The 26,822-nt window shown below is 47.8% G+C and overlaps 1 protein-coding gene across 2 annotated transcripts; it reads left to right on the top strand.

Moving 5' to 3' along the window:
• RTF2 (replication termination factor 2) lies at nucleotides 1-25,906 on the top strand. Of its 2 annotated transcripts, XM_059705238.1 has the most exons (9): nucleotides 2-151; nucleotides 1,926-2,020; nucleotides 2,688-2,781; nucleotides 5,221-5,360; nucleotides 8,665-8,743; nucleotides 22,027-22,140; nucleotides 24,153-24,207; nucleotides 24,290-24,385; nucleotides 25,472-25,906. In XM_059705238.1, exons 1-9 carry the CDS (start codon nucleotides 83-85, stop codon nucleotides 25,645-25,647), a joined length of 918 nt encoding a protein of 305 aa, XP_059561221.1. In that variant the 5' UTR covers nucleotides 2-82; the 3' UTR covers nucleotides 25,648-25,906. The 2 variants fall into 2 exon arrangements, with proteins under 2 accessions (XP_059561222.1, XP_059561221.1); XM_059705239.1 differs by lacking the exon at nucleotides 22,027-22,140 and having other exon boundaries at nucleotides 1-151.
• The last annotated feature ends 916 nt before the right edge of the window (nucleotides 25,907-26,822 follow it).

The following is a 26,822-nucleotide window of genomic DNA, read 5'->3' as shown; positions in this document are numbered from 1 at the left end:
CCGGAAGTGACTTAGCACTCGCCAAAGACTCCGGAAGTTGGCTCTGTCCGGGACTGTTGTTGACTCTGGCACCCGGCTTGCGATGGGTTGCGACGGGGGAACAATCCCCAAGAGGCACGAACTGGTGAAGGGGCCCAAGAAGGTTGAGAAGGTCAGTGACGTGGGCCCGGTGGGGACTGGGGTTGGCGGGGCCCCGGGGGAGCGAGGAGAGGTGGGGTGGGGCCAGCGGGTTCAGACGCAGCTGCGCTCATCCCTTGTGGAGAATTCAAAATTAAAACAGGATTAATAAGGGACCTTTATTGCGTGCTTGCTATTGCCACTCACCCGGAAGTACCCTTAATATGGGATGTCCTTTGCAATTCTCACATCGGTCCGTACTGCCATCATCCTCACTGTGCAGACATGGAACTTGAGAGTGAAAAGGAGAAAGTTGCGACGCTAGGGACAGCGTCAGGGTTTGAAGCCTGTCTGCCTTCGTGACAGTGACGCGAATGGGTACTGTTTATCGGGCTTTGTATACACTAACTCGTTTCTCAGGGCAGTCCTCCCAGAACGTCCCCTTATCCCCGTGAGGCAGGTCTTCTTAAAACCATACCGCCCCCTGTACACCGCGTTCATGGCTGGTTGACGTCGGTCTCGGGGACAGTGAGCTTCCGGTGGCAGTCTGTCCCTTCTACGCTCTGTAAGTAGCACAGTTACTAGCACACTAAAAACAACATAAAGAATTCCTAATGCGCACAGGTAATTGATCACATCATATGTCATTTCCATGCTACTGACAGGGAAATTGAGTCAGTAACATGGCCAAGATTTCACATCCCGTGGGTAATGGAACCAAGAATCCCATTCATTTGCTCAGGTTTTCAAAGTTAGGCCTAGTCATTGCTTTTTGATAGTAGAAGGCTCAGTCAGTGTTTGACTTGTGCTCCACTACAGTGCGAATTTTGATAAAAGCTATTTAAATTGCCAACGTGTAGCTTTGGATCCGGGGTATGGATAGAGTAACAGTTGCGGGAATGTGGGTTTGGTTCGGTTTGGTTTGGAATAATAGACAGCGGTGATTAAAAGCATGGTCTCTGGAGCCAGCCCACTCTTATCCCAGCTCCTTCATCTATTTGCTCTGTGACCTTTTGGTGCCTCACTTTCCTCAAGAACAAAGGTAAAAATACTGAATCATAGGGTTTTTATGAGGATTAAAAGATTAAGTTATACCACTTAGCACAGCAGACACAGTTGTTGCTTCAAAAACTCAACTTTAAGGGAATGTTTTTATTTTTCTATTTCTCTTTTCTCCCAAATGTGCCATCTTGTTACATTATTCAGGTTTGGCATTTTAGGAGGGGGAAAGAGTGGGAGATGGGATATTATATAGGTAAAACTATCATTAGAAGGTTATGGTCTTACATCTGCATTTTCATACTGTGGTTAAGGATTTGATATGCTCCCTGGTGAACAGTCTGCAAAAAACACTTCTGTTAAATTGGTGATTTTATCCAGAATTAAATAGTCTTTGTGCTAAATTTATAAATAATAATTCCTGTCTTCTCAGTTTTCCATCCTTATATTTTGCTAAAACTTTGGAGCCTTTCCCATTGTTAGAAATGAAACTGGACTGTTTGCTTTTTCTGGATGGCTTCCCTAACTTACTGTTAAGATGCAAATATTAATATTTATATGTAGCCTACATAGGCAATATAATAATGCGAAGTAAACTGTTTTGTCATAGCTGTCGTGTTTACAGGGGACTTTATTTCACATAGTATTGATTACTATGACTTTTTACATCCCAACTTTTGTGTCATTATCTTTATGAAAACCAAAAATCATCATAGTGTGATATTACTGTATAAGCCTTTATGTGGAGATCTGTGGATCATGTCTTTCAGAGGTGAAAATTAATTAAAATATTTTTTTTCTCTTTGTAGGTTGACAAAGATGCTGAACTGGTGGCTCTATGGAACTATTGTGCTCTAAGTCAAGAAATACTAAGGCGACCAATAGTTGCCTGTGAACTTGGCAGGTATGGTTTCTTAATTGAGATGAGTTTTTATTAAATGATTTTTTAAAGAATTTTAATGTGTAAATGCAGTTCTTGATTCATCAAATGTGAATTACCACAAGCAAATTTGTGAAACCTAGGTTATCATTCCCTGTGAACATAATTCTGTACAAACTTGTTCAATTTGATTTATTTAATCCATGGATCAGAAATTAATAGCTGAGTTATAAACATAAACACACGAAGGAGCCATGTGAGTCATTAGGGAATGATGGGAACTGGGGGAAACTAGAGAGTTCATGTCCCATCTACAGGGATAGCTGCTACTCAGTTCCAGCCAGTTGCAGTTCAAGAATGTGAGCCAGGTGGCTCTAGAACTTCTGATTTTATATTTTCATCCAGGAAAAGTTGAAAATATGTACTTTTATATTAAATTTCCCAATTTTTGAAATCCTTGTTAAGGTCACATTCAGCCCTCAGACTGCCAGTTTGAGCACTTGATTTTAAACTAGTTTCTTTCTTTGTATGCTCTGGAAATAGTTGAGAGAGGATTAAACTTACCTTTTGAATAAGGCTGGGCATTTCTGTTATCAAATGTAAAATGACTTTGGATTGTACTCAATATAGTCTTCGTCCTTTGTATGGTTAATTGTTGCCAGAATGTTTTCACTAATCTTTATTGTTGCAGACTTTATAACAAAGATGCTGTCATTGAGTTTCTACTGGACAAATCTTCCGAAAAAGCCCTTGCGAAGGCAGCGTCTCACATTAAAAACATTAAGGTAACACAGGTGATTTTGAAGTGCTCCAAGGGTCTCTGTGATTGAGGTTTATCTTATAGAATTCATGTACATTATAGACTGAACTTAAATATTTGGGATTTCAGTCCCACCCAGCCAGCTAATAAAGGTGTGATTTTGGGCGGTCACTTAAAGCTTAAGCCGGAAGGTCCCACGCCTGTACTTTCTGCATTATAAATCTGTTATGATTTAATATGCATGAAAGAGCTTTGAAAACTCTCAATGTGCCCCAGCCAGATTGGCCCAGTGGATAGAGCATCAACCTACGGACCAAAGGGTCCCGGGTTCAGATCCAGTCAAGGGCTACCTTGGTGGAAGGCTCCTCCCCAGCCTGGGCCCTGGTTGGGGTGTGTGCAGGAGGCAGCCAATCATTGTGTTTCTCTCTGTCTTTCCCTCTCTCTTTGACTCTTCCTAAAAATTAATGGAAAAATATCTTCGGGTGAGGATTAACGAAAAGATAAAAATATTTTTTAAAAAACCTCTCAGTGTGCTGTATAAACATTGGGATGCCTTATTTTTGTAGTTAAAACTCAGCTACTTGAATTTTTTATTTGAAAGACACTTTTATAGAATTAGAGAATTTTCTAGGTAGACCACTGTTAAATCATTGTGGTTATCTCTTGCTGCCTAGAAGTTCTGATTGGCAGTTAAAATTCTTTCATGAAAGTGGAAAAACAAGGTTTGTAGTAAAGGAAGTTTGTTGTGAGGACAAAATTTTCAAATTTGGTCAGTGGGAGAAAAATTAGAAAAGTAGCGAAGCATTTGAGAACCATCAAGCTGTCAAACACTTCGGCTCACCCTCACTCCTGAGGCACATGGCCAGTTAGTGAGGCTAAACCAGGACCAGAGCCCCTGACTCCTCATCTAAGACTTTGGGTATTTTCTTTTAGTCTCTTTCTTTTTAAATGTTTTATTATTATAATAGGCTTTTTGTTTGAATTCTTGGAATGATTACAGGATACAGGATATGTTTATTTCAGGCAAACCAGCAATTTTGGAATGTACCTAATCACAGTGATATAGAAATAACCATGCTGATTTTTGTCATCTTTTGCCTTGGGAAGAGTATTCACTTCTAAAAGACCCATGATAACATAATTTCTCAAAAATGTGGTTCTCATTGAAATTTATTTATACAGTTCTATACTAAACCAGTAGTATTCAATGTATGTGCTTGAACTTTTCATTTTAATTCTCCAAAAAACCCTCTTCCAAAAGTCTGAACTGTAAAGACAAAGTGATTCAAAGAAAGCAATGCACACGTGCAGGGTTGTCATTACTGTCAGCCGATAGTACACAAATGCCCAGAGCAGAGAACTTGATGGGCACATCTCTGCTGTAGACCAGGACGCCGACGGCGTGGTGGCTTTCCTGCTGAGGTGCGGTGCTCACTGCTCTCCAGAGTGATGAAATCAGTGGTGCGGTTAAATGTGGAAAATGCCTCAAGTGCTAAAGTTTGGCTAAGTCACTCCTTGTAAAGTTGAATTTTTTGAAAACCTGAATGGCTAGGTCTTGGAATATGAGGGTATTATCTGGCTAATATTTGCCATGGATTCATTAGACCAGGGGTGGGCAAACTTTTTGACTCGAGGGCCACAATGGGTTCTTAAACTGGACCGGAGGGCCGGAACAAAAGCATGGATGGAGTGTTTGTGTGAACTAATATAAATTCAAAGTAAACATCATTACATAAAAGGGTACGGTCTTTTTTTTTTTTTAGTTTTATTCATTTCAAACGGGCCGAATCCGGCCCGCGGGCCGTAGTTTGCCCACGGCTGCATTAGACCATGGCCTCAGATTTTACTGTCTCCCCAGCTATGGAGTAAACATGGTAGTCAGTGATACGGAATAGCCTCAGTGAGGATTGACGTGCAGGAAAGAGTCCTTTCTGGATGAAATTACTATAAAGCTTTCTCTTCGTGGAGTAATTTTGCATGTCAGAAGTTACTTTTCCTTAAATAGTAAATGTTTGTGAAATAGAAATTAACTAACTTATTTGCTAGTGAATTTTAAAAATCATGTTTTCTGTCACAATTTATGATTTAATTTTATAGCCATGTTAATTGATGGCCACAGGAAAGTAGGTAGGGAAAAGAGGTTTGAATGGGAAGGGACTAGAATAACAATTTCTCTGTTTCAATGGTTCTCAACCTTTGGGTTGCGACCCCTTTGGCGGTCGAACGACCCTTTCACAGGGGTCGCCTAAGACCATCCTGTATATCAGATATTTACATTACAATTCATAACAGTAGCAACATTACAGTTATGAAGTAGCAACGAAAATAATTTTATGGTTGGGTCACAATATGAGGAACTGTATTTAAAGGGCCAGAAGGTTGAGAACCACTGACTTAGGTGGTATTAAAGGAAGGGTGATCCACTTATCAAATGAATTCTTAAAATATGTTTGGTTTTTCACAGAATGTGACAGAGCTAAGGCTTTCCGACAATCCCGCCTGGGAAGGGGATAAAGGAAACACAAAAGGAGACAAGCATGATGACCTCCAGCGCGCACGTTTCATCTGCCCGGTCGTGGGCTTGGAGATGAATGGCCGACACAGGTCAGTCTGCTGGAGTGACCTGGTGCTGTGGGGCTCGTGCCTCGGCCTCGTGATCACACAGACTCTGTCAGGTGCTCTTCGGTTTGGATGGTTCATGCCCTGTCAGCCAAGTCCACTGATGTGGCGTCCAAGTGCACTCACCTTTGTTCTCGAGAGCAGGAGAACCTGCAGTAAAGAGGGATTTTAAACATTTCTCTTGTGATGCTTTTTTTAAAAAATATATTTTTATTGATTTCAGAGAGGAAGAGAGAGATAGAAACATCAATGATGAGAGAGAATCATTGCTCTGCTGCCTCCTTCACGCCCCCTGCTGAGGAGTGACCCCGCAACCCGGGCATGTGCCCTTAACAGGAATTGAACCTGGGACTCTTCAGTCCGCAGGCTGGCGCTCTATCCACTGAGCCAAACCAGCTAGGGCTCATGATGCTTATGAGACTTGGGTTGGGCTATCTGATCTCTTCCTATGGGAAAGAAAGCAAAGGGCAGATGTTTCCTATCAAACATCCCATTTCCTCATCATTGCTAAAAATTACTCAGTGGGTACAGTGTTACAGAATATGTGGTTGGTCGGTCAGCTGAAGGCCCAGCTGATAATTACTTGATTTGAATTTGTAGCCCAAAATACTCTAGCTAGAGTACCAGAAATCTTAAGGTTGAGATTTATATTGAAAATGTAAGTGCCTTGTGTATTTCTCCCTTAAAAAATATGAATGTTGAATGAGTTTGTAGGTGTCTTTGTATAGGGAGTCTCTAAGCCAAAGCTCTAAACTCTTTTCCCACCATTTAGAAATATTTTCAATAGCTGGTCGTCTAGACAGAATCTCCCATGTAACACATTACATGTTGAAAAGTAGTAACTTCTACTACTTTTATTCAGGAAAGGGTGAGAAAGCATCTCAAGTAAGTGAAACTTTTACTGAGCTGTAAACAACTGCATTTCGTCTGGGGCTTTCTGGCACATTTGTATACATTCGTCTAACAGACGTATGTGCTGTGTGTGGCCAACTATGCCAGAGAGCATCACCACTGCTGAGGCGGAATAGCCTAGGATTCTGTTCTTCTTCAAGTAGTCTGAATTTAAATCTTTTCAGCCTCGCTCTCAAACTTCAGCATGTAGCGGTTGTTACTCAGCCTGCTGTGCTGATCATTTTACAGTGTGGACGTGCATCAGATCATCAGGTTGTACACCTTAAATATGCACAATTCCTAGCCCTCAATTACACCTAAATAAAGCTGGAAAATAATAAAATAAAAGCTAACGTTCACCATTTGGGTCAAGTAGGTACTATTCGGGAACCAGACTCATGTACCTAATCCCCCTCCTTTCAGCCCCTGGCAACCACCCACCTGCTTCTGTCTCAATAGTTTTACCTCTTCTGGATATTCCATCTATAATAATAAAAGCATAATATGCAAATCAACTGAATGGCCGAACAGCGGAACGACCATTCAGATGACCTTCCAGATGAAGCTGGTGCTGTGATGGCCTACTCTTGCACGAATTTCGTGCATCGGGCCTCTAGTATAAATATAGAAGCATAGAGTGTGTAACCTTTTGTTTCTAGCTTCCCACTTCTTTTTAAGAAAGCCATGGTTCACCCCAAAAGAGGAACTTCGCAGAAGCAAACGCAGCTCCAGGGTCTCGAGCAGGGACTGGGAGCTGTTGCTCTGGTTGTAGCTTCTCCCAGTTTTTCCCTTCCTTTGCTCTTCTTCTCTCTCTTCCCAGGTAATTGGGCTTCCACTGTTCGGCTCTGCCCTCCTATTAATAGGGCTTTTGCACAAGAAAGTCGATTTGTCTGTCTGTTTAGTAAAGTTGGTATAGTAAAGATTTAAATATATAGAAAAATATAAATGAATTAGTTGTATAATAAAAAGTTGAGCCTTTGTTTAAAGAAAAACAAATAATTTCCTCAATTACTAATAATTAGTAAGCATCCATGAAATAGGATTTTTTTTGGTCCTAAACAACATTTAGTGAACTTAGTACAGTGTTACATATCGGGTTTTGTTAGGGCAGACTGCAGCTGCTATAACCCCTAGGAAACTGGGGAACCTTCGGTTGTGATTTTAGAGGAATATGTAAAGTAAAATGTGAAAGTGCTTTTGCCCGTTTCCCCCAATCCTCGCCCCCCAAGCAGCTTTATTAGCTGTTTACTGTTTAATGGTCCTGCAGACCCTCCCAGCGCCAACATGCCATGCTTCCCTCCACCTCTGCGACAGAAACAAACAGTCGCGGAGTCAGATTACACAGTTTGTAACTTTTTTTCCGACTTCTTGGATTTGAACATGTTTCATGGCCTTGCAGAGTCACCTTATTCTTTGTAGGAGCTGCCTGAGTGCTCATCGCTTGTCCGCCATCCCCTACCCGTGACCATTCAGGTGGCTCCTCGGCTTCCCTGTCCCGGGCAGTGCTGTCTGTACTACAAGCTCCGTAAGCACAAGGAGGTTCTGGAGCTCCACGCTTTACCCGACACTGTCAGACCGTCCTGTGTGTGGGCCGCGTTGTACGCCCGGCCCACCGGTGCTGTTTCCTCACACTTGCCACACATTACCGTCCCCCAGAATCCATTTCGGCCTGAGAGGGAAAGCATTCTGTCACTGTTCTGAAGAGCATTTCTTTAACTGTTGAGTTTAAGCGTCTGTTATGTGTGTTGGACATTTATATTTCTTCTGTGAGCCACATGTTACTGGCCTTTGTCCATTTTTTATTTTATTGTTTATTATTGCTTTTTTAATAATTTTTTTGTTGTTGATTTCAGAGAAGAAGGGAGAGGAAGAGGGAGAGAGAGAGAAACATCAATGATGAGAGAGAATCATTGATTGGCTGCCTCCTGCAGGCCCCCCACTGGGGATCGAGCCCACAACCCACGCATGTGCCCTGACTGGGAATCCAACTGTGACCTCCTGGCTCATAGGTTGACGCTTAATCACTGAGCTACACCAGCCAGGCTGTTACTGTTTTTCAGTACCTCTTTTAATATTCATAAACTCTGAATCATATGTATTTAAAATATTTTTTTCTGAGTTCCTATTCTGTCTTTTTATTCTGCTTTTTGTAGTACTTTTAAAAATGTATTTATTTTTATTTATAGGAGAGACTTTATTCTAAAGGCTTATAGCAAGGGTGTGGGGATGGGACTGCGGACTATGTGGTTTTAATTTATATAAATATATAATCAAATGGAACCATTTTTCTTTGTGGTTCTTGGCCTTTGAATAAACTGAACACATGTTCATTGATAGTGTGGCTAATAATTTTTAAATTTTCATGTAAGTCATTCTCCATATCACATTTTTCCTCCAGGTTTTGCTTCCTGCGCTGCTGTGGCTGCGTGTTTTCTGAACGAGCCTTGAAGGAGATACGAGCAGAAGTCTGTCACACGGTGAGTGGGTGACATGTGTCAGCTCTTCTCAGTGGCTGAGGAAACAGATGGCCTGGGGTCCTGCCCTCCACGTGTGATTTCAGTGTCCTCCACTTCTTTCTGAAGCATGGATCTAGTTAGTGTTTCTCTGTTTACAAGCCTCCCGTAGCTTGTCACTGCTGGAAGCTGGGTCTGTGCTGCCATGTCCCTGCTGCTGCCAGCTCAGAGCATGCTGTGCCTTGTTCCCTCTGCCCTGCCAGCCTGGAGGGTCCTTCCTGGGAGCCTTAGTCCAGAGTGATCACCGTTCCCTGCGCTGTGTGATCCCACTGACCTCAGCTATGTGGTGGCTTCCCCACTGGACTGTGAGGTTTTCCTCCTCTTTTTTTTTTAAATAGGACTATTTTTTTAGAGTACTTTTAGGGTCAGTAAAATTATGAGGAAAGTAAGTGATTTCCCATATTCCCTCTGCCCTGCCCATACACATGTGCATAGTCTTCCCTGTTACCAACATTCTCACCAGAGTGGCACATTCGTTAAAGTATGAACCTCTAGTGGCACGTTGGCATTACCCAGAGTCCACAGTTTACATTAGGGGTCACTCGGTGTTGTGTATTCTGTGGGTTTGGAGAGATGTATAATGACACGTGTCATCGTCATCATAGTGCAGCCGTGGGCAAACTACGCCGTTTGAAATGAATAAAACTAAAAAAAAAAAAAAAGACCGTACCCTTTTATGTAATGATGTTTACTTTGAATTTATATTAGTTCACACAAACACTCCATCCATGCTTTTGTTCCAGCCCTCCGGTCCAGTTTAAGAACCCATTGTGGCCCTCGAGTCAAAAAGTTTGCCCACCCCTGTCATAGTGCCACACAGTCTTTCCACTGCCCTGAGAATCCTCTGCCCTCCTGGTGTGTCTGAGGGCTGGTTCTCTCCAGGCACATCCAGTGCTCAGTAGGTGCTCAGACGAGTGAGCAAGCGCTTTACCTGGGCGCTTGCCTGCTCAGAGCATGTGACGGCTTTGCTTCCGCCTGTTGCTGCTGTAGCCGGAACGTTTGTCTCTGGTGTTCTGCTGGCCCTTGGAAAGCCTGGCATTTAGTTTAGTGTCATGGATGCCAGTGGCTCTGGTCTGTATTTTCACCCGTGTTAACCCTGTGAGGCCTCCCTGCGCTGTTTCTCTCTCTGGTGAACACCTCTCCTTCAGCAGCTTTTGTTGAACAATTGGTGGAGCCAGCACTGTTCGCTGGCTCTCATGGTGGATAAGACTGAGAGCCCCTGTTTGTGTGGAACCCACCATCCAGTTTGAGAGATAGACACTCAAATGACTGAGCAAGGCAGCATCAATGGTGGCAAATGCTAGAAAGGAAACACAGGGGGTGATGTCCCATAGGGAGAGAGGCCACCTTAGTGGGTCAGCAAAGGTACCTCGAGGTTTGAGCGAAGACCTGAGGGGTGCAGGAGGCAGCCAAGCAAAGTTCAAAAGCTCAGAAGTGACAGAGGCCTTTGCTGGTTTAAGGAACAGAAAGTGTGGTGGAGGATGGGGACAGAGAGAAGTAGGTGAGATTGGAGGGTCGGGCAGGGGTCACGCCACATAGGGCCCAGGCAGCCACGCTGGAGCAGTGGGAAGCCACAAGGCAGCTTTAAGCTAGGCCAGATGGCCATTCTTCTTAAAATGGTCCCTCTATTTAAGAAGCCAGATGTAGAGGAGGACACACTGGTGATTCTATTTATTTAGGACGCAAAGACAAGCAAAAGGTCATCGGTAGGAAGAAGTCATTGTGGAGTGATTATGAATAAAGCCATCGGATAATTTAGAATCTGTCCTATTAAGCTTTTACAAGAAAAGTTGAGAAAGTACATTCCGGAATGTACTTGCTACATCTCCGATATTAACAATGATGGACGAGTGTCCAAGGGAAACACGGACGTGGTGACAGCCCCTGTGCTCTTGGAGACAAGTCCTGCGGGAGCATATGTCCCTGAAAAGTCCTGTTCTGCCTTGTTGCTTGAGGCCAGGTACCAAACTGATGGTAAGGATGCCATTGGAGGCCCGGGGCCAGAGAGCTTCCCTTTGACAGAGCTGATGAGATTGGCTTTATGGAGGAGGAGTGTTTGTTCTAGGCCTTGAGGGCCGGGCCGTTTCTCCTCAGTCAGACTTGCCCAGAGAACGGGACAGGACCCGCCTGTGGTGGGAGGAGGGCGGTGTGGGGCGGTCCACGGACAGGACCGCAGACAGCACCAGAAGTAACTCCCACTTCGTCGCTCCTTCCGGCGTCTGCTGGATGGAGGAGAAAGTCTCTGCCCTCGTGTGTTCCAGCGCCTCTGCCCCTCGAGCTCCTCAGAGAGAGGACCTACGCTCAGAGCTGTGGCAGGCAGGCTCCAGTGGGACTGTTTTGTGGTCTCTGCATTTTTATGCTTATTTTATATTTATCGCAAGGGATGCTGTTTCTTTAATTCTTATGACAGGAATATAAAGTTAACTTTTAAAGTAAATTTAAGTAGAAACAATGGGTAGATTTAAAGAAAAAATGCTAAGATACTGACAGTAATGTGGCAGGGAAATGCCTGAAATTTGTGATATGCTCTTGCAAATGATAGTGGGGGAGGGGATAGGGGGGAAGAGTTGGAGGGTGTTTTGAAGAAGAGGAAAAGGAAGAGCAGCCCCACTGGGGGAGGAACCCAGGCAGCCCAAGGAGATGGGGCACAAGGTGTAGTCACACAGTGGGGCAGGACTGGGGAGCAGGGCGACAGGCCAGAGATGTGAGTAGACTGGGTGGTGGAAACTTTGAGTGCCTGACCCAGGAGCAGGTCCAGGTGGGAATGCGGTAGGGAGCCATTGAGGCAAGAAATTTGACAGCGGGTATGAAAAGGGAGCCTGTGGGAAGCGCTGTGAAGGAGCGGGAACTCAGGGAACTCAGCTGGTATGTGCTCCATGGGCAGGAGAGGAGCTTTGCGCCTGGTGTGTTCAGATGTGTGTGTACCAAGTAGTGTGTGTGATGTTGTTTCAGTGTTACACGCATTTCCGAGTACACTCAGGACGTCTGCTTGAAAGAATGTAAATAGGAGAGGTGGAAAATTAAGCAGAAATGTATTACAGAAGCCAAGTATCCTAAATCAGTAGTTCCTAAACTAGGCTTTCTCTGTAGAATCACCACTGTAGTTTGTCAAGTTCCCATTCCCCATCTCAGACCCTTACACCAAAGTCTTAGGTGGGTGTAGACTTCTTTTATTTTAGGGTTCTCAGAGTAATTCTAATGGGCTGCCAATTTGGGGGGACTCTGACCTAAAGCAATCAAACATTTTTCCTTCTACCATAATGGTGACCGTCTCCTGGATCAGGCAGTCTTCCTTTGCATTGGCTGAACCCACACATAATGTAACCACACTGACAAACATACATAACAGAGCTTTACGGAGAAGTTGACAGTATGTCATGAAAAGGCAGTATTACAAGGGAACTCTGAAATCCTTCTGTTGGTGCTTGGGAAATTTCACCGAACACCAGCAAACTTGAAAGTCCGCACCTTGAGCACTTCAAGGGAAGGGAAGGAAGCAGAGGAAAGGGGACCTGACTGTGTCAGGGTTGCACAAGGAGAGACCAGGTGAGGATGGGAGCTCCAGCTACATCTGTCTCCTGAGGGGCTGCCTGCAGGCAGACAGGACGCTGGCTCAACTCAGGAGTGTCTCAGGGAGGAAAGTATCTTAAACATAAATCTGTTGCCAGAAGAGCAAGATAAGCACTTTTCTCTTATGTAATCTACATAGATACTGCCTTTGCTTAACTAGATGGAGTACTCTACCCTTTAGTTCGCGAGGGCAGCCATACAAGGCATTGCAAACTGGGTGGCTTCCAGTCACAGTTTGGAGACTGGAAGTCTGCAGTCAGGGTGTAGGCAGGAAATTGTGTGTCTGCAGGGTTCCTCTCAGGCTGGGAGGGAAGGAGCTGTCTCAGACCTCTCTCCCTGACTTCAGATGGCCGCCTGTCCCTGCGTCTCCTCTTGTGGGCTTTCCTCTTTGGAGTCCCTCTCTATACCCATATCTCCCCCCTTTTTTTGAGGACACCAGCCATACTAGATTAGTATGACTAATGACACCTACAGTGACTTGATTTCCAACGGTCACATTCTGACTGACTTCAACATTTGAGGCGATGGAGGGTAGGGGAGGCACAGTTCAACCAAAAAAACTATAGAGTTTACAAAAGCATAGAACATGGGACATTCACTGGCATACGTGGGTGGGAGTCACTCATTCATTCACGAAACCAGTATTGAGAGCCTGGTATATCGGTTGTGGCTCACGCACCTCTCTGGGCTTGACATTCTAATATGTAAAATGAAGGAATTATAGTAAATTCTCAGACACTTTTTCTTTAGACCCAACTTCCAAACAATAACCCTTTTAAATGAGGAAATTAAGTGACAACTTTGTATACTTGTCATCAGGAATCAAACTCACACTTGCAATTCAAAGTCTCTAAAGTTTATTAATACGAAGTGTCTCAGGGCTGGCTCACTGCTGAGACAACCAGTGGGCAACACAGTGAAAGATTGTGGTTGGCCAGCTCTCTTCTGAGGGAAACTTAAGGACTCCAGCTCCTGCTGCCCTGTAGCTCGGGCCTCCTCTGGTGTTTGGAGTGTTCTCCACTTAGTTGATTGATGGGGACTCAGAAGGGAGCATTTAGCTTAGGAGGTTTTAGTGGGCCAGTCCTGGCCCTGGTACTCATCACTTCTGTTCGCATTCCATTGGCCAGAACTCAGTCATGTGGCCACACTTAACTGCAAGGGAATCTGGGAAATGTAGTCTGGCTGGATGCCCAGGAAGAGGTGGTGAAGACCAGCCATTCCTGCCAACTCTGCCAAAAGGAAGAATTATGGCGCCGTTTCAGGAACTGTAGTGCATTATGAAAAGGTGAATGAGTGAGATAGTCACAGTGTCAAAGCCTAAAAGAAATTTTTATTTTGTAGGTAAGGTCTGAAATTCAGAGGAACCAGATGTCAGGAACCTCAGTGATACTCAGAGTGTGCATTTCTCTACTTTTCATTCTGTAGTTCCCTCTGCATTTGCTGTTCAGTTAACTAGGAGAGACTGACGGGTTTGAAGTAGCTACCTTTGTGTTCTAAACCCATCGTGTTCTAAACCCACACTTGATGTCAGCAAACACGGTCCAAAGAGATGTAGTTGCTAGGTTTTTTTGTGTTCACTATAAACAAATCACTAGCCAAAATATCAATTGTTTTCCCCACTGTGTTCCTTCCTTCTTGTAACAAGAAGAAACACACTGGAGTAATTACAGTTTGCAAAGTAAATTATGTACTTGTTACTCATGGTCCTGTGATATGGACGTCGCCTGGGAGGTTTAATTCACTCTTTTTTGAGAAAGGCATATTCCCAAGCCCCTCCATAGTCTTGCCAAATCATCTGTATTTTAGCAAGACACCTGGGATTTTCTAGTTTATAGAGGTATGACCAGGAGCATTTGATTTGCTGGCTCTCTGGCTTCATTTCTTTAGTCTCTGTGATAGGTGAGTGGGGTGTGTGGGTGTTTTAAAGTCAGAAGAAAACAAAAATTTACACCCATACTGGTTGGGGATTTTCTTTTGTTTTTGTTTTTTTAGTTATTTTCATGGGGATTGAGAGGTGTGGGGTGGAAAAGAGAGAAAGTGTTTGGGAAGAGGATATATTTTCAAAAGCGGTCAGTGAATTCTAGTTTCCTCTCTGGTCTCCAGGTTATTTTATTATAGCTTTCTGCTGTCTTCATGGTCTCTGTGAACATTAAACCTCAGGGAATTGCATAATGTCCAGCACAGGCAGCCTTAAACTTTAACCTCTAGGGAAACTAATAGTTAGCAGGAAGGTTCTGTTCCTAGAAGGCTGGAGAAATTATCTACACATTAATTAATTAATTACTCATTAATACATTGCCTTTAAGATACAGTCCATAGCAATGTATTTCTTGTGATTTCTTTCTCATAGCTATAAAAGTGGCTTACAATTGATAGTAGAGCCTTGTCAAGAGCATTTTTCTTTTTCTTTTTTTTTAAATTGTTTTATTGCTTAAAGTATTACAAAGAGTATTACATATGTCTCCTTTTTTTCCCGCCCTTAACAATCCCCCGGCCTCCCCTACCCACCAGTGTCTTAGGTCCATTGGTTATGCTTATATGCATGCATACAAGTCTTTCGGTTGATCTCTTACCCCCCTCCCAACCTCTCAACCCTCCCTGGCCTTCCAGCTATAGTTTGACAGTCTGTTCGAGGCAGCTCTGCCTCTGTATTTTTGTTCATAAGTTTATAATGGTCTTTATTATCCATGAGTGAGTGAGATCATGTGGTGTTTTTCCTTCATTGACTGGCTTATTTCACTTAGCATAATGCTCTCCAGTTCCATCCATGACGTTGCAAATGGTAAGAGTTCTTCTTTTTTACAGCAGCATAGTATTCCATCGTGTAGATGTACCACAGTTTTCTAATCCATTCATCTACAGATGGGCACTTAGGCTGTTTCCAGATCTTAGCTATGGTGAATTGTGCTGCTATGAACATAGGGGTGCATATATCCTTTCTGACTGGTGTTTCTGGTTTCTTGGGATATATTCCTAGAAGTGAGATCACAGGGTCAAATGGGAGTTCCATTTTTAGTTTTTTGAGGAAACTCCATACTGTCTTCCATAGTGGCTGCACCAGTCTGCATTCCCACCAGCAGTGCACGAGTGTTCCTTTTTCTCCACATCCTCTCCAGCACTTGTCATTTGTTGATTTGTTGATGATAGCCAATCTGACAGGTGTGAGATGGTACCTCATTGTCGTTTTGATTTTCATCTCTCGGATGATTAGTGACTTGGAGCATGTTTTCATATGTCTCTTGGCTTTCTGAATGTCCTCTTTTGAAAGGTGTCTATTTAGGTCCTTTGCCCATTTTTTGATTGGATTGTTTATCTTCCTTTTGTTAAGTTGTATGAGTTCCCTATAAATTTTGGAGATTAGGCCCTTATCAGATATGACATTGGCAAATATGTTTTCCCACGCATTGGGCTTTCTTGTTGTTTTGTTGATGGTTTCTTTTGCTGTGCAGAACCTTTTTATTTTGATGTAGTCCCATTTGTTTATTTTCTCTTTAGTTTCCAATGCCCTAGGAGCTGTATCAGTGAAGAAATTGCTTCGACATATGTCTGAGATTTTGTTGCCTTTGGATTCTTCTAGTATTTTTATGGTTTCCCGTCATACATTTAAGTCCTTTATCCATTTTGAGTTTATTTTTGTGTATGGAGTAAGTTGGTGGTCTAGTTTCATTTTCTTGCATGTATCCGTCCAATTTTCTCAACACCATTTATTGAAGAGACTATCTTGGCTCCATTGTATGTTCTTGGCTCCTTTGTCAAATATTAATTGAGCATATTGGCTCGGGCCAATTTCTGAGCTCTCTATTCTATTCCATTGATCTATATGTCTGTTCTTGTGCCAGTACCAGGCAGTTTTGAGAACAGTGGCTTTGTAATACAGCTTGATATCTGGTATTGAGATCCCACCTACTTTGTTCTTTCTCAGGATCGCTGCAGCTATTCGGGGTCTTTTTTTATTCCAGATGAATTTTTGGAGAGTTCGTTCTAGGCCTGTGAAATATGCCGTTGATATTTTAAAAGAGCATTTTTCTAGATTTGCTTGCGGAGTAACTGGTATCAAAGGATCATTTTCCCATCTTTCTTCTTTGGTTGAATATTTTCTTATTTCAAGTCAAGGAAACAAGTGATATGAAGAAGAAAGCAAACACTCCTTACAGCTCCCAGCCCAGTGGTTCAGCTCACGTGAAAATGACTGTGCTGTTGACGCCAGTGTGGTTCCACGGCAGCCTCGCCTGCCGCAGTACCTTCCGTCTCCGCCACCTCTGCCAGCACGTCACCCCAGAGGGTCTGTCGAGGACTCGAATTTGTGGGCAAGCAGAGCAGGCGGTTGACTGGTCCTCAGCACGTCTCCTGGCCCATATACACAGCTGTCCTGGACTTAGCGGCCTGCAAAAGGAACCCCAAAGCTCAGCTGCCTTGTCCCGTGTCAGTTTACATTCACGCACAAAAGTGACCCTGCTTCCAAGGTCATCTGTGAGGCCTCTCTGCTTCCCCGGGGGTCAGATAACTACGAAGTCCATGATTGCTTTGATGGGGACTTTTACGCTGAATCTTGAATTTACGATGGAAGGAAAGTTTTTCTTCTTTTTGTTAGTGATCTGAAATGTTTGATGGCCCCTCTAAGGGAATACTGTGGGGTTTTAGCTAGTCATGAGCACAGGGAGATGTAATGACACTCGTTTGCCTGGTAAAATCTAAATGCTGATAGCAGCTGTTTTAAATTCTGTGAAGATGTAAGTTTTTTCTTGGTTGTGGGTAAGTGCATAAGAATTGCGCTGATTTTCGTGAGTCATCGTTTCAGTCCTTTATTGGTTTTGCAAGTGTTTGATGTAAACAGAATCCAGTGCTGCTTGGAGTCCTTCAAGATGAACTCATGAGACTGTTTTACATGCCTGACCCTGCGCTCAGCTCTTCCTTCTCTCTCAGTCCTCCTGCCAACTGGGGGGGAGGGGTGGCAGTGAGGAGGTAAGGGAGGATCTGTGATCTCCTCCAGTGCACAGAGGAGTGAGCTCAGTTCCTGTGCCATGACCTTCTGTCCATTTTGGAGCCTGGGTGTGAAGGTGAGCAGTGTGAGGGCACAGTGCACCTCCCAGCTGGGAGCGTGGGTGTGAAGGTGAGCAGTGTGAGGACACAGTGCAAGTGCACCTCCCAGCTGGGAGCGTGGGTGTGAAGGTGAGCAGTGTGAGGGCACAGTGCACCTCCCAGCTGGGAGCGTGGGTGTGAAGGTGAGCAGTGTGAGGACACAGTGCAAGTGCACCTCCCAGCTGGGAGCGTGGGTGTGAAGGTGAGCAGTGTGAGGACACATTGCAATGCACCTCCCAGCTGGGAGTGTGGGTGTGAAGGCGAGCAGTGTGAGGGCACAGTGCAAGTGCACCTCCCAGCTGGGAGTGTGGGTGTGAAGGTGAGCAGTGCGAGGACACAGTGCAAATGCACCTCCCAGCTGGGAGTGTGGGTGTGAAGGTGAGCAGTGCGAGGACACAGTGCAAGTGCACCTCCCAGCTGGGAGTGTGGGTGTGAAGGCGAGCAGTGTGAGGGCACAGTGCAAGTGCACCTCCCAGCTGGGAGTGTGGGTGTGAAGGTGAGCAGTGCGAGGACACAGTGCAATGCACCTCCCAGCTGGGAGCGTGGGTGTGAAGGTGAGCAGCGTGAGGGCACAGTGCAAGTGCACCTCCCAGCTGGGAGTGTGGGTGTGAAGGTGAGCAGTGCGAGGACACATTGCAATGCACCTCCCAGCTGGGAGCGTGGGTGTGAAGGTGAGCAGTGTGAGGACACAGTGTGATGGCCAGAACTTCCTGAACTGTTCACGCCTTGGGAGTGGTGGTTTTAAGACTTACAGCAACTAATTTTATTCAGGTGCCACTGTAATGATTCCGAATCATTACTTTATTATTGATGCCAACAGCCCTGACTTTCTGTGCTGCTTGTGCACGTAGGGCAGTGGTTTTCAACCTTCCTAATGCCACGACCCTTCATACAGTTCCTCATGTTCCTCATGACCCCCAACCATAACATTATTTTCGTTGCTACTTCATAATTGTAATTTTGCTACTGTTATGAATCATCATGTAAATATCTGATATGCAGGGTGTATTTTCATTGTTACAAATTAAACATAATTAAAGCATAGTGATTAATCACAAAAACAATATGTAATTATATATGTGTTTTCCGATGGTCTTAGGCGATCCCTGTGTTTTCGACCCCCCAAAGGGGTTGCGACCCACAGGTTGAGAACCGCTGCTCTAAACCCTCTGAGGTGATTTGAAAAATGGGATGTTCTGTGGATGTGAGAAATTATGGAAAAGTCCCGACCGGTTTCTACTGGATTTGTTGATTGTGCTGTCATCTGGACTGAGGAACTTAGCGTTCAAGTGGAAGCCAGGGCCCATAGGAGCCAGCCAGCTTTCCACAGAGAGAAAACAAGACCACTTGCGTGGGGGGCAAGGGGAGCAGGGGGCGCTTCCCTAGGCCTCCCAGAGAGCCTATCTCAACTGTCATACTTGCCATCAACACATTTAATAACTATTTTTCATTCTTAAGGAGCCCCTAACACAATGCCCAGCACTAGCAGGGATTCACTAGTTTATTAAGTGGATGGAGAACCTTCCAGATATTTGCATTTAGAATTTTCAAAAGGCTCCGTTTGATGTGAGTGCTTCTTCCTGGAGAGGGAACAAAAGCAGCCAGGTGGTTTGGGCACAGGGCACTCAGCCAACTTCAGACCCTGAAATCCCCTCCTGTGCTCCCCAAGTGGCAGGTCTGGCAGATAGAGAGCTGTCTGTCGGCCCAGCCGCATAAAGGAGCTGAGAGAGAGAACCTCAGTTAGGAATGAGCTGTGGCCGCCCATGCTCTAACACACAGCGTACTGCTGGGCTGTCCTCACCTTCCAGGCGGTCAGGGTCACCCAGAAGTGTCGCTCGGGGCTGCGGATATCTTTGGACCGCTCAAGCATGTCTCTGCACAGACATCGGTCAGTGCAGACTGCACAGACTTCCTCGTTAGTACATGGGAAGGCTTCCAGAATAAATTGTCGTGTTACAGGGCGGCTCTTTGAGTCCTTTGTTTGGAGACACAGATATTTCCTTCAGGGCGGATCGGGACGACTTTGCTTGTCTTGGATTTCATGTTTGCTGGTTGGCCTGCTCCAGGAGCGATGTTTTTGTCACTCCATTGCTTCCGTTGTAGTGTGTGACTTCTTTGTTGGTTTTGATTGGAAAATCCTGTCACAAAGATTAATGACATACTTCTGTTGGAATTTGGAATGGACTAGATCGTCATACAGTTACTGTCTGCCTGTCGTCTTATAAAGCCAGGGTGTGCCACCTTCTCTCTCCAGTGAAATGAGATATTTCAGAACAGTTCGCCAGGGTCTGCACAGCAGCCTTATACATCTTTGGGGCCTTTGCACCAATGTGAATACAGGAAACATTTTGACGTACGTGAACAGCTCTGAGAAGCTGCACAAACATGGCCAGCTCCTCCTCGCCCTGTGCTGTCCTTCGTTAGGCTGGTGCTGTACTGTAGCTTCAGTGTGGAGAGAGGTCGGAAGGTTTGGGTTTGTTGTCTTGGTTTTTCTTTTAAGCTGATGGCCAATGTGAAACATCAGGGTCCCACCACAGTGTTAGCCCCACTTCACGGACACATTCCACCCTTGGAACCCCAGAGCCCCTGGGATTGGGTATTTTCAGTCGTTTCAATGATGAAAGAAGATACGTCTCGTGTAGCGCACTGTCCTGCGGGGTGAAGCGTGGGCTAAGTGTGTTTCGCTCCCTGATAGAGACAGGCACGTGGGGGTGGGGTGCTGGCCTGCCGCCCTCCCCTCAGCTCTGTCAGTGCTGTGCTCACAGTTCCGGCTCAGGTTCACGCTGACATTTAGAAATCGGTGCGCAGTAGTATCTCTTTGGTCATTGCCTCCCCGAGCGTTTCGGGGTAGTCGGACTGAAGCCTCGGGCTCGCTGTGTCTGGCAGGGTGGGAGGTTCCCACGGAGGCCACCTGCAGGGCCTGGCGGTTTCCCTTTTTAAATAGCGTGAGCACCACTCAGTTTGCAAACATTTCCGAGCCCTGCTTCTTGGTGGTGGTGGTGGTGTTTGTCTCTGTCTTGTGCAGTCAGCTTTGTGGCCATAGTGAAAGTGTGTTACACGTGTGACTGTCACCAAATTCGTTTCCAAGAAAGTTAAGTGTTATTCTCCAGGTGGGAATGGGCAGCTCATAGAAAGTACAGTCCTCTGGGTGTTGGAACTACTGTTTCTCCCCACAAAAAATTCTATTTGGAATATTTACTTATTTTAAAGGCTGCAAAGAGAGTGGCCGTTCTCGTGTTACAGAGCAGATAGGATCTCTGTCCACCAGACCCGCGTCTCCATCCGTGCCCCAGCCTCTCGTGTGTCCCTGAAATCACAGGTGGTTTCCAGGGTGGTGTGTGTGTGAGGGAGAGCACGTCGGGGCTTGGTGCACGGTCATTGCATGTAGACACGTCCGTAACCCCTCAGCCCTCCACGCAGCAGCCTCTGTGGGCCGCACGCACGCGGGAGATTAACTGGCTCCCAAGCATGAACAATGGTTTGAAGACTAGACACTCAGCCCCCTGGAGACGGGTGGGGAGGTGCTGTAGACTCTCTCAGCAGCAGTCACCAGAGTTGCCTTAGGGTGGGGTTCACACCCGTTCCTTTTTAAGGTGCTGGAATCTTCAGTAGCAGAAGTGCTGTCCAGGGATGGTCCTCAGAATAGAATTGTTTCACATTGTAACTCTATTCAGGGTGAAGTGCTTTGCGGGCGTTGTTTCACAACCCACCACTGCCCTCATTACTCAGCCAGGAAAGGGGCAGCTCGGAGCGGGAAGAAGCCACAGGAAGCCGAGTGCCAGGGAGGGCAAGTGCGGGCTGCTGGAACCAAGGGGCACCTGCCTCTGCTGTTCTCAGGAGGCTTCCCGCACCCAGCCCAGCCCTGGGGCCTTAGCTACCCCCGACTCTGTTCCTGCGGGACCCTTTCGTTCCCCTCCAAGGAGGACACCCCCCCCAGCGGAAGGCTTTGCCCCTGTCTCCCTCAGCATGGGGTGTCCCGGGCCTCCTCCCGCAGAACGGGCTGCCCCTCCCCCGCAGGCCTCCCTGCGTGATGGCCAGAAAAGGCTCCTTTTCGTCCAGGCAGTCCTGGCTGGACGCTGTATTGGGACCTGTCATCATTCTTTCTTAAAAATATATACTTTATTGATTTTAGAGAGGAAGGGAGAGGGAGAGAGAAATAGAAACATCAATGATGAGAATCATTGATAGGCTGCTACCTGCACGCCCCCACTGGTGATCGAGCCCCCAACCAGGGCATGTGCCCTGACCGGAATCGAACCTGGGACCCTTCAGTCCGCAGGCTGACGCTCTATCCACTGAGCAAACCAGCTAGGGCTGTCGTTGTTCTTATACCTTCTCTGTGGCACCGACCTCAGGATTTGTGGGTCAAAGGACGGTCTCTTCAGTCATGAGACCTGCCCTAGAGCAGGAGCTGGCCCCAGAGTGATGGGTTTCGGAGACAGAGCACAGTAAATAGCCAGTGGTCGGAGCTGGCTAAGCCGAAGGTGCAGGTGGGACCGCGGGAATCCCCCCACGGCCCCAGGGGCTGTGGCTGGGCTGAGGGGGCGGAGGGGCGGCTGCCCCCTGGTCATGGACTCTGTCTGTCTTGCTCTCTCCAGTGTGGGGCCGCCTTCCAGGAGGATGACGTCATCGTGCTCAATGGCACCAAGGAGGACGTGGACACACTCAGGAGCAGAATGGAGGAGAGGAGGCTGAGAGCGAGGCTGGGGAAGGTAAGGGTCCTGTGTCCCTCCCCTGCTGCTCCTCTCCCTGCCTTGCAGTGGCTGCTGGGGGTTGGCAGGGTCTTAGGCCTTTTTACAACTTGGCAGGGCCTGGGCACTGGACAGTCCAGCCTGGCTCTGCCGCACCCTCACTGTGGGGTGGGCACAGCGCTTCTCTTCCTCGCTCAGCGTCTTCAGTGACTGCACAGGGTGGGAGCAGGGCCTGTCTGGGTGGGGTGGGGTGGGGTGGGAGCAGGGCCTATCTGGGTGGGGTGGGTGGGGTGGGGTGGGAGCAGGGCCTATCTGGGTGGGGTGGGTGGGGTGGGGTGGGAGCAGGGCCTGTCTGGGTGGGGTGGGTGGGGTGGGGTGGGGGTGGGGTGGGAGCAGGGCCTGTCAGGGACAAGCGTTGTCGGGAGGGTGACAGCACCACAGGCTGAGCCATCACAATTGCTGCTCTCACTGATTTTAGAAGAGACCCATCAACCCTCCGTATCAGCGGGTTTTCATCAGGGGATTCAACCAACCAGGAATCAAAATTATTTGGGGGTAAGGGGTGATCCCAGAAAGTTCCAAACAACAAAACTTAAATTTGCCGCACGCTGAGCGCTGTGCTGGATCCACAGGAATGAAGTGATGTGTAGGCACACCCTGCCGTAGCGTCTGTGCTCATGTAGGTCACGCGTAAATGCTCTTTATGTAAATGCCATTTTGCATAAAGGACTTGAGTATCCTTGGATTTGGGGCCCCATGAGGGTCCTGGAACCAGGGTACATAACTTGTGAATCAAGGAAAATTGCATTACCCCAGCACATCTGAAGAGCCCGCTGCCCAGATCTGAGTGTCCAGGAGTCGCCTGGACGCCTGGGCCCCCAGGAGCCTGTGCTCACCCCCGGGCCCCAGGTGCAGCCCCTCCAACAGCACCTGGAGCACCTGGAGCTGCCCCCTAGCCTTCCCCGCCCTCGGGGCCCCAGAAGGCACCCGAGCTCCGGAGATGTCCGCGTGGTGGCGGACACTTGACTTCAGTGAGTTGTCGCGTCTGTCCCAGGCTTCCCGGGACGCCCGTGCCCTCTCCGCCCTCTCCGAGAGGTGCTCACCGGGGCTCTGGTTACTGCTGCCGGACACCGGACACTTCCTCAGACACTCCAGCAGGAGGCGGCTGGCAGCTCCTCCCGACCCAGTGCTGTCCTTTCCCATGAGCCCTGCGTGAGCCGAGGGCTCGGAGCTCAGCAGCTGCCTCTCTCTGTTCTGAAGGGCTCGCTCTTGTCCTCGGGTTTTACGTCGTATACGAGTGTTACAGGTCACGTGCACGTGTGCACTGTAAGTCCAGGGCTCCTGCCCGAGAAAGTTCCTTTTCCCACATTGTCTAGTGAGCGGAACCTTCTGGATGGTTAGGCTGTGTTAGCGCCATCTTTTGGCTACTTAGGAAAATGGCATTTTTAAAGGAAATTCTCTGAATGAACAAAGTCCTATTTCTCCTGTGATTGAGTCGGTTCTAGCACAGCCATGCGGTTTAGAGTGGTTCGTTGCATTTTAAAAATTAGGAGCGACAGAATCCTAGTGCCTGGACATCTTAATGGCGCTAATCCCGAGGCGGGGGGACCGGCCCAGTGTCCTTCAGCACAGCCTCAGCCTCGTGGATCAGCGAGCCAACAGGAGGCGGTGTGAGCGCCCGGAGAAGCCCACTGGGTGCTCGTGCGGGCTGGATTGCTCAGTTAGCTGCTCCTTCGTGGACAGCAGTCACCATTCACGTTGATTTACCACCGAACACTGTCAGCATGCTGCGAATGTGATTTCTGGAACGGGAACGTAAGCAGCTCTCTATAGAGATGTTCTTGAGTGAGGCAGAGTACGTGACTGGGCACACGCGCAGTGGGTCCGGGTCTGGAATAAATGGCGCCTGGGGTTGTCTTCAAATGAGCCCCGCCCTGAGTGCACCGCACGGCCTGGCGTGAGGCTCTTGGGTGGCGGGCGGCCGCTGAGGCACTGGAGGGAATGAGGTGCATCTCCACTTCCTCTCCCTGCAGAAAACAAAGAAGGCCAAGGCGGCAGAGTCTGTCTCACACCCGGCGGCCAGTGACGGTAGGTGCTGCTCGCAAAGCAGGCGGCGGGGCGGTCTTCGCGCCCTGGGCGGTCTGCTTCTCTTACTTTGCTTCTCTTACAGAGTCCGCAGGGCCGTCCGGAATGAACACGGGAAAGCCTGAGGCCTCCAGCCTTGACTCCCGGGAGAAGAAAGTCGGCCCGGCTCCCAGAAGCACAGGTGGGTCCCACGGAGCCACGGCGGCTGCTCAGAAAGCTGGGCCCTGGGGTCACGTCACAGCTTTATTGGCCTGAACTCAAAAACTGAGGTTCATCCCAAGTCCTGTCTCGGTCATGCGCTGAGTTCTCTTGGGGACTAGAAACACTTCCAGACCCCAGAGCAGGAGCCTGTCGGGACGGACGGGTCTGGGCACAAGTGCTGATGTTCACTTGACCTGTGGAGCGTGCGCTTGGTGCCAGGCTCACGAGGCTGCCCGACCTGGGCCTGGAATCCCAGAGACTGGGTAAAGGGCTGGGGTTCAGCGTGGGGCGGGGGCTGGGTTTGTGTGCACCCCACCCGGCGCTCAGAGCCTCCCTCCCCCACCCGCCTCTCGGCCAAGTTCTGAAAGCCATTCAACAAATAGTCCAGAATTCAGCACATTTCTCCTGAAACCTGCTACCTTTAACTAAAAAGCAAAACATGATTTATTTCACAAAAAGGAAAACACAGACTGGTTAGGTACGAGAATGTCTGACCTCGTGTTGTGAGTAGCAGCCACAGTGGTTATGGGTTTCGACCCCTGCTCTCCACATAGTAGCCCCCAGCGGGGGAACTCACTCAGCCTCCCACTGCCTCTGATTCGGCCGTCAAACAGGCCATCCCACGCCCTCGTGAGCAGGGGTCAGTGTGGGCACGAGGCAAGAAGTTGAGTAGTTAGTGTGATTTTAAACGCCGTAGCTCCGTCTGTCTCTAGGAGGCGATGACTGAGATGATAAAGCAGGGGTCCTCAAACTACAGCCCACGGGCCACGTGCAAATACAAATATTGTATTTGTTCCCGTTTTGCTTTTTTACTTCAAAATAAGATCTGTGCAGTGTGCGTAGGAATTTGTTCATAGTTTTTTTTAAACTGTAGTCCGGCCCTCCAACGGTCTGAGGGACAGTGAACTGGCCCCCTGTTTAAAAAGTTTGAGGACCCCTGTGATAAAGGGAGGCGGAGGGAAATTCCCGGAAGGAGCAGGCTTGCTTTTCTCCCTTCGAGAACGTGCTGTTTGGAGTGATCTTTAGTTCCAGCCATAAAGCGCCTGGCGTTTCCTTTTCCCAACAGCTAATGGGAGCTCTTCTGGGAAAGCCGGGAAGCCTCCCTGCGGCGCCACGAAGCGGTCCATCGCCCACAGCGAGGAGTCCGAGGCTTACAAGTCCCTCTTCACGACCCACAGCTCCGCCAAGCGCTCCAAGGAGGAGTCGGCCCACTGGGTCACCCACACGTCCTACTGCTTCTGAGCCCCGACCGCGCCCCGCGCAGGCTGCGTCCGGCTCCTGGAGGCAGCGTGTGGGCGCTGGCTGTGCAGGGGGCCTGCACCGTGTCATCAAGGTGTCCCCAGACCTTGGTGCCAGTGGCCACTCCTGCCTCGGAGGCATGTAGGTGACTCGCACCCAGTGGCCACGCCACCCTCTCCCGGCTCAGTTCTCCGTCCTGGCCCCCAAGCCGTGCTGGCTGCACTTCCCAGGCTCAAAACCATTAAAGATTCCAGATGCCTCATGGGTGTGTGCTTGGCTCATTTTGACTAAAATCCAAGGTTTTGCTGCCAGCAGTGAATTAAAAAGAAGGAAGGAGCTGCGGCCGCACTCTGCCCACACGTGTTTGCAGGAGCACTGAGAGGCTGGGACCCTGGCCGAGAACTGGGGAGGGGCGTCCCTAGTTTATCACTTTGAAGATAGAAGAGATCAAGTTGGGCACCTGGCATTTGATACAAAAGTAGAGCAAGTCTGCCTTTTCTCTCCTCGGTCTGTATTTCTGTTCTGTCTCCCACTCATGTTTTGTAAGAAAGTTGAGCGTCAGGACTCACTCCATGGTGGTGTCAATTCCTGTCTTTAAATACTATTCATAAACATTTCCTAGTAACAAAACTCACGTGGGACAGAACTTCCTCAGTGTTTCTGTGGTTTGAGGTCATCTCTAAATCAAGGCTGTTTGTCCCTTCCTGCAGTCCCCCTAACCACCAAATATTAGAGCTATAACATGGGGCACACCCCTGGGGGCACCTCAGAATACTCCGCAGGTGTGGCCCAGAGCACAGGGATGCCTCTCCCACAGGAGCCATGTGAGGAGGGACGAGGGACAGACAGGGTGGCAAGGATGAGCCCCTGAGGGTCACGGCACACCCTCCAGCCGCAGCCATAGAGACCAGGCCAGCTGCTTCCCTGCTGCCAGGTGTCGCCTGCAGGAAGGCCCACCCCTGCAGACAGCACGCTGCCCCTGGGGGAGCAGTGAGGGCACAGCCCTGCTCTCCGACCCCTCTGGTGCCAGACCGTCTTACAGAACCTTTGCTGCTGCCCAGAGCTCAGCACAGCTTGAAGTTCCCAGTGGACCTTTGATCGTACTCAGCAGAAGGTTGGTTTCTGGGGAATACGTGAGCCAGGTGACCAGGGGACAGGGACAAGCCTTGTGTTCTGTT

The sequence above is a fragment of the Myotis daubentonii genome, chromosome 8 (genome assembly GCF_963259705.1).
Source record: "Myotis daubentonii chromosome 8, mMyoDau2.1, whole genome shotgun sequence".
NCBI lineage: Eukaryota > Metazoa > Chordata > Mammalia > Chiroptera > Vespertilionidae > Myotis > Myotis daubentonii.
Note: the sequence above shows the minus strand (reverse complement) of the source record. Positions and strands in the feature narration are given on the sequence as shown.

Bases quoted from the DNA above. Each gene is read 5' to 3' on its own strand.
- RTF2 (XM_059705238.1), top strand. From the start codon at position 83: ATGGGTTGCGACGGGGGAACAATCCCCAAGAGGCACGAACTGGTGAAG. The intron at 152-1,925 runs GTCAGTGACGTG...TTCTCTTTGTAG, and splicing joins GGCCCAAGAAGGTTGAGAAG to GTTGACAAAGATGCTGAACT. The intron at 8,744-22,026 runs GTGAGTGGGTGA...TGCTCTCTCCAG, and splicing joins GAGCAGAAGTCTGTCACACG to TGTGGGGCCGCCTTCCAGGA.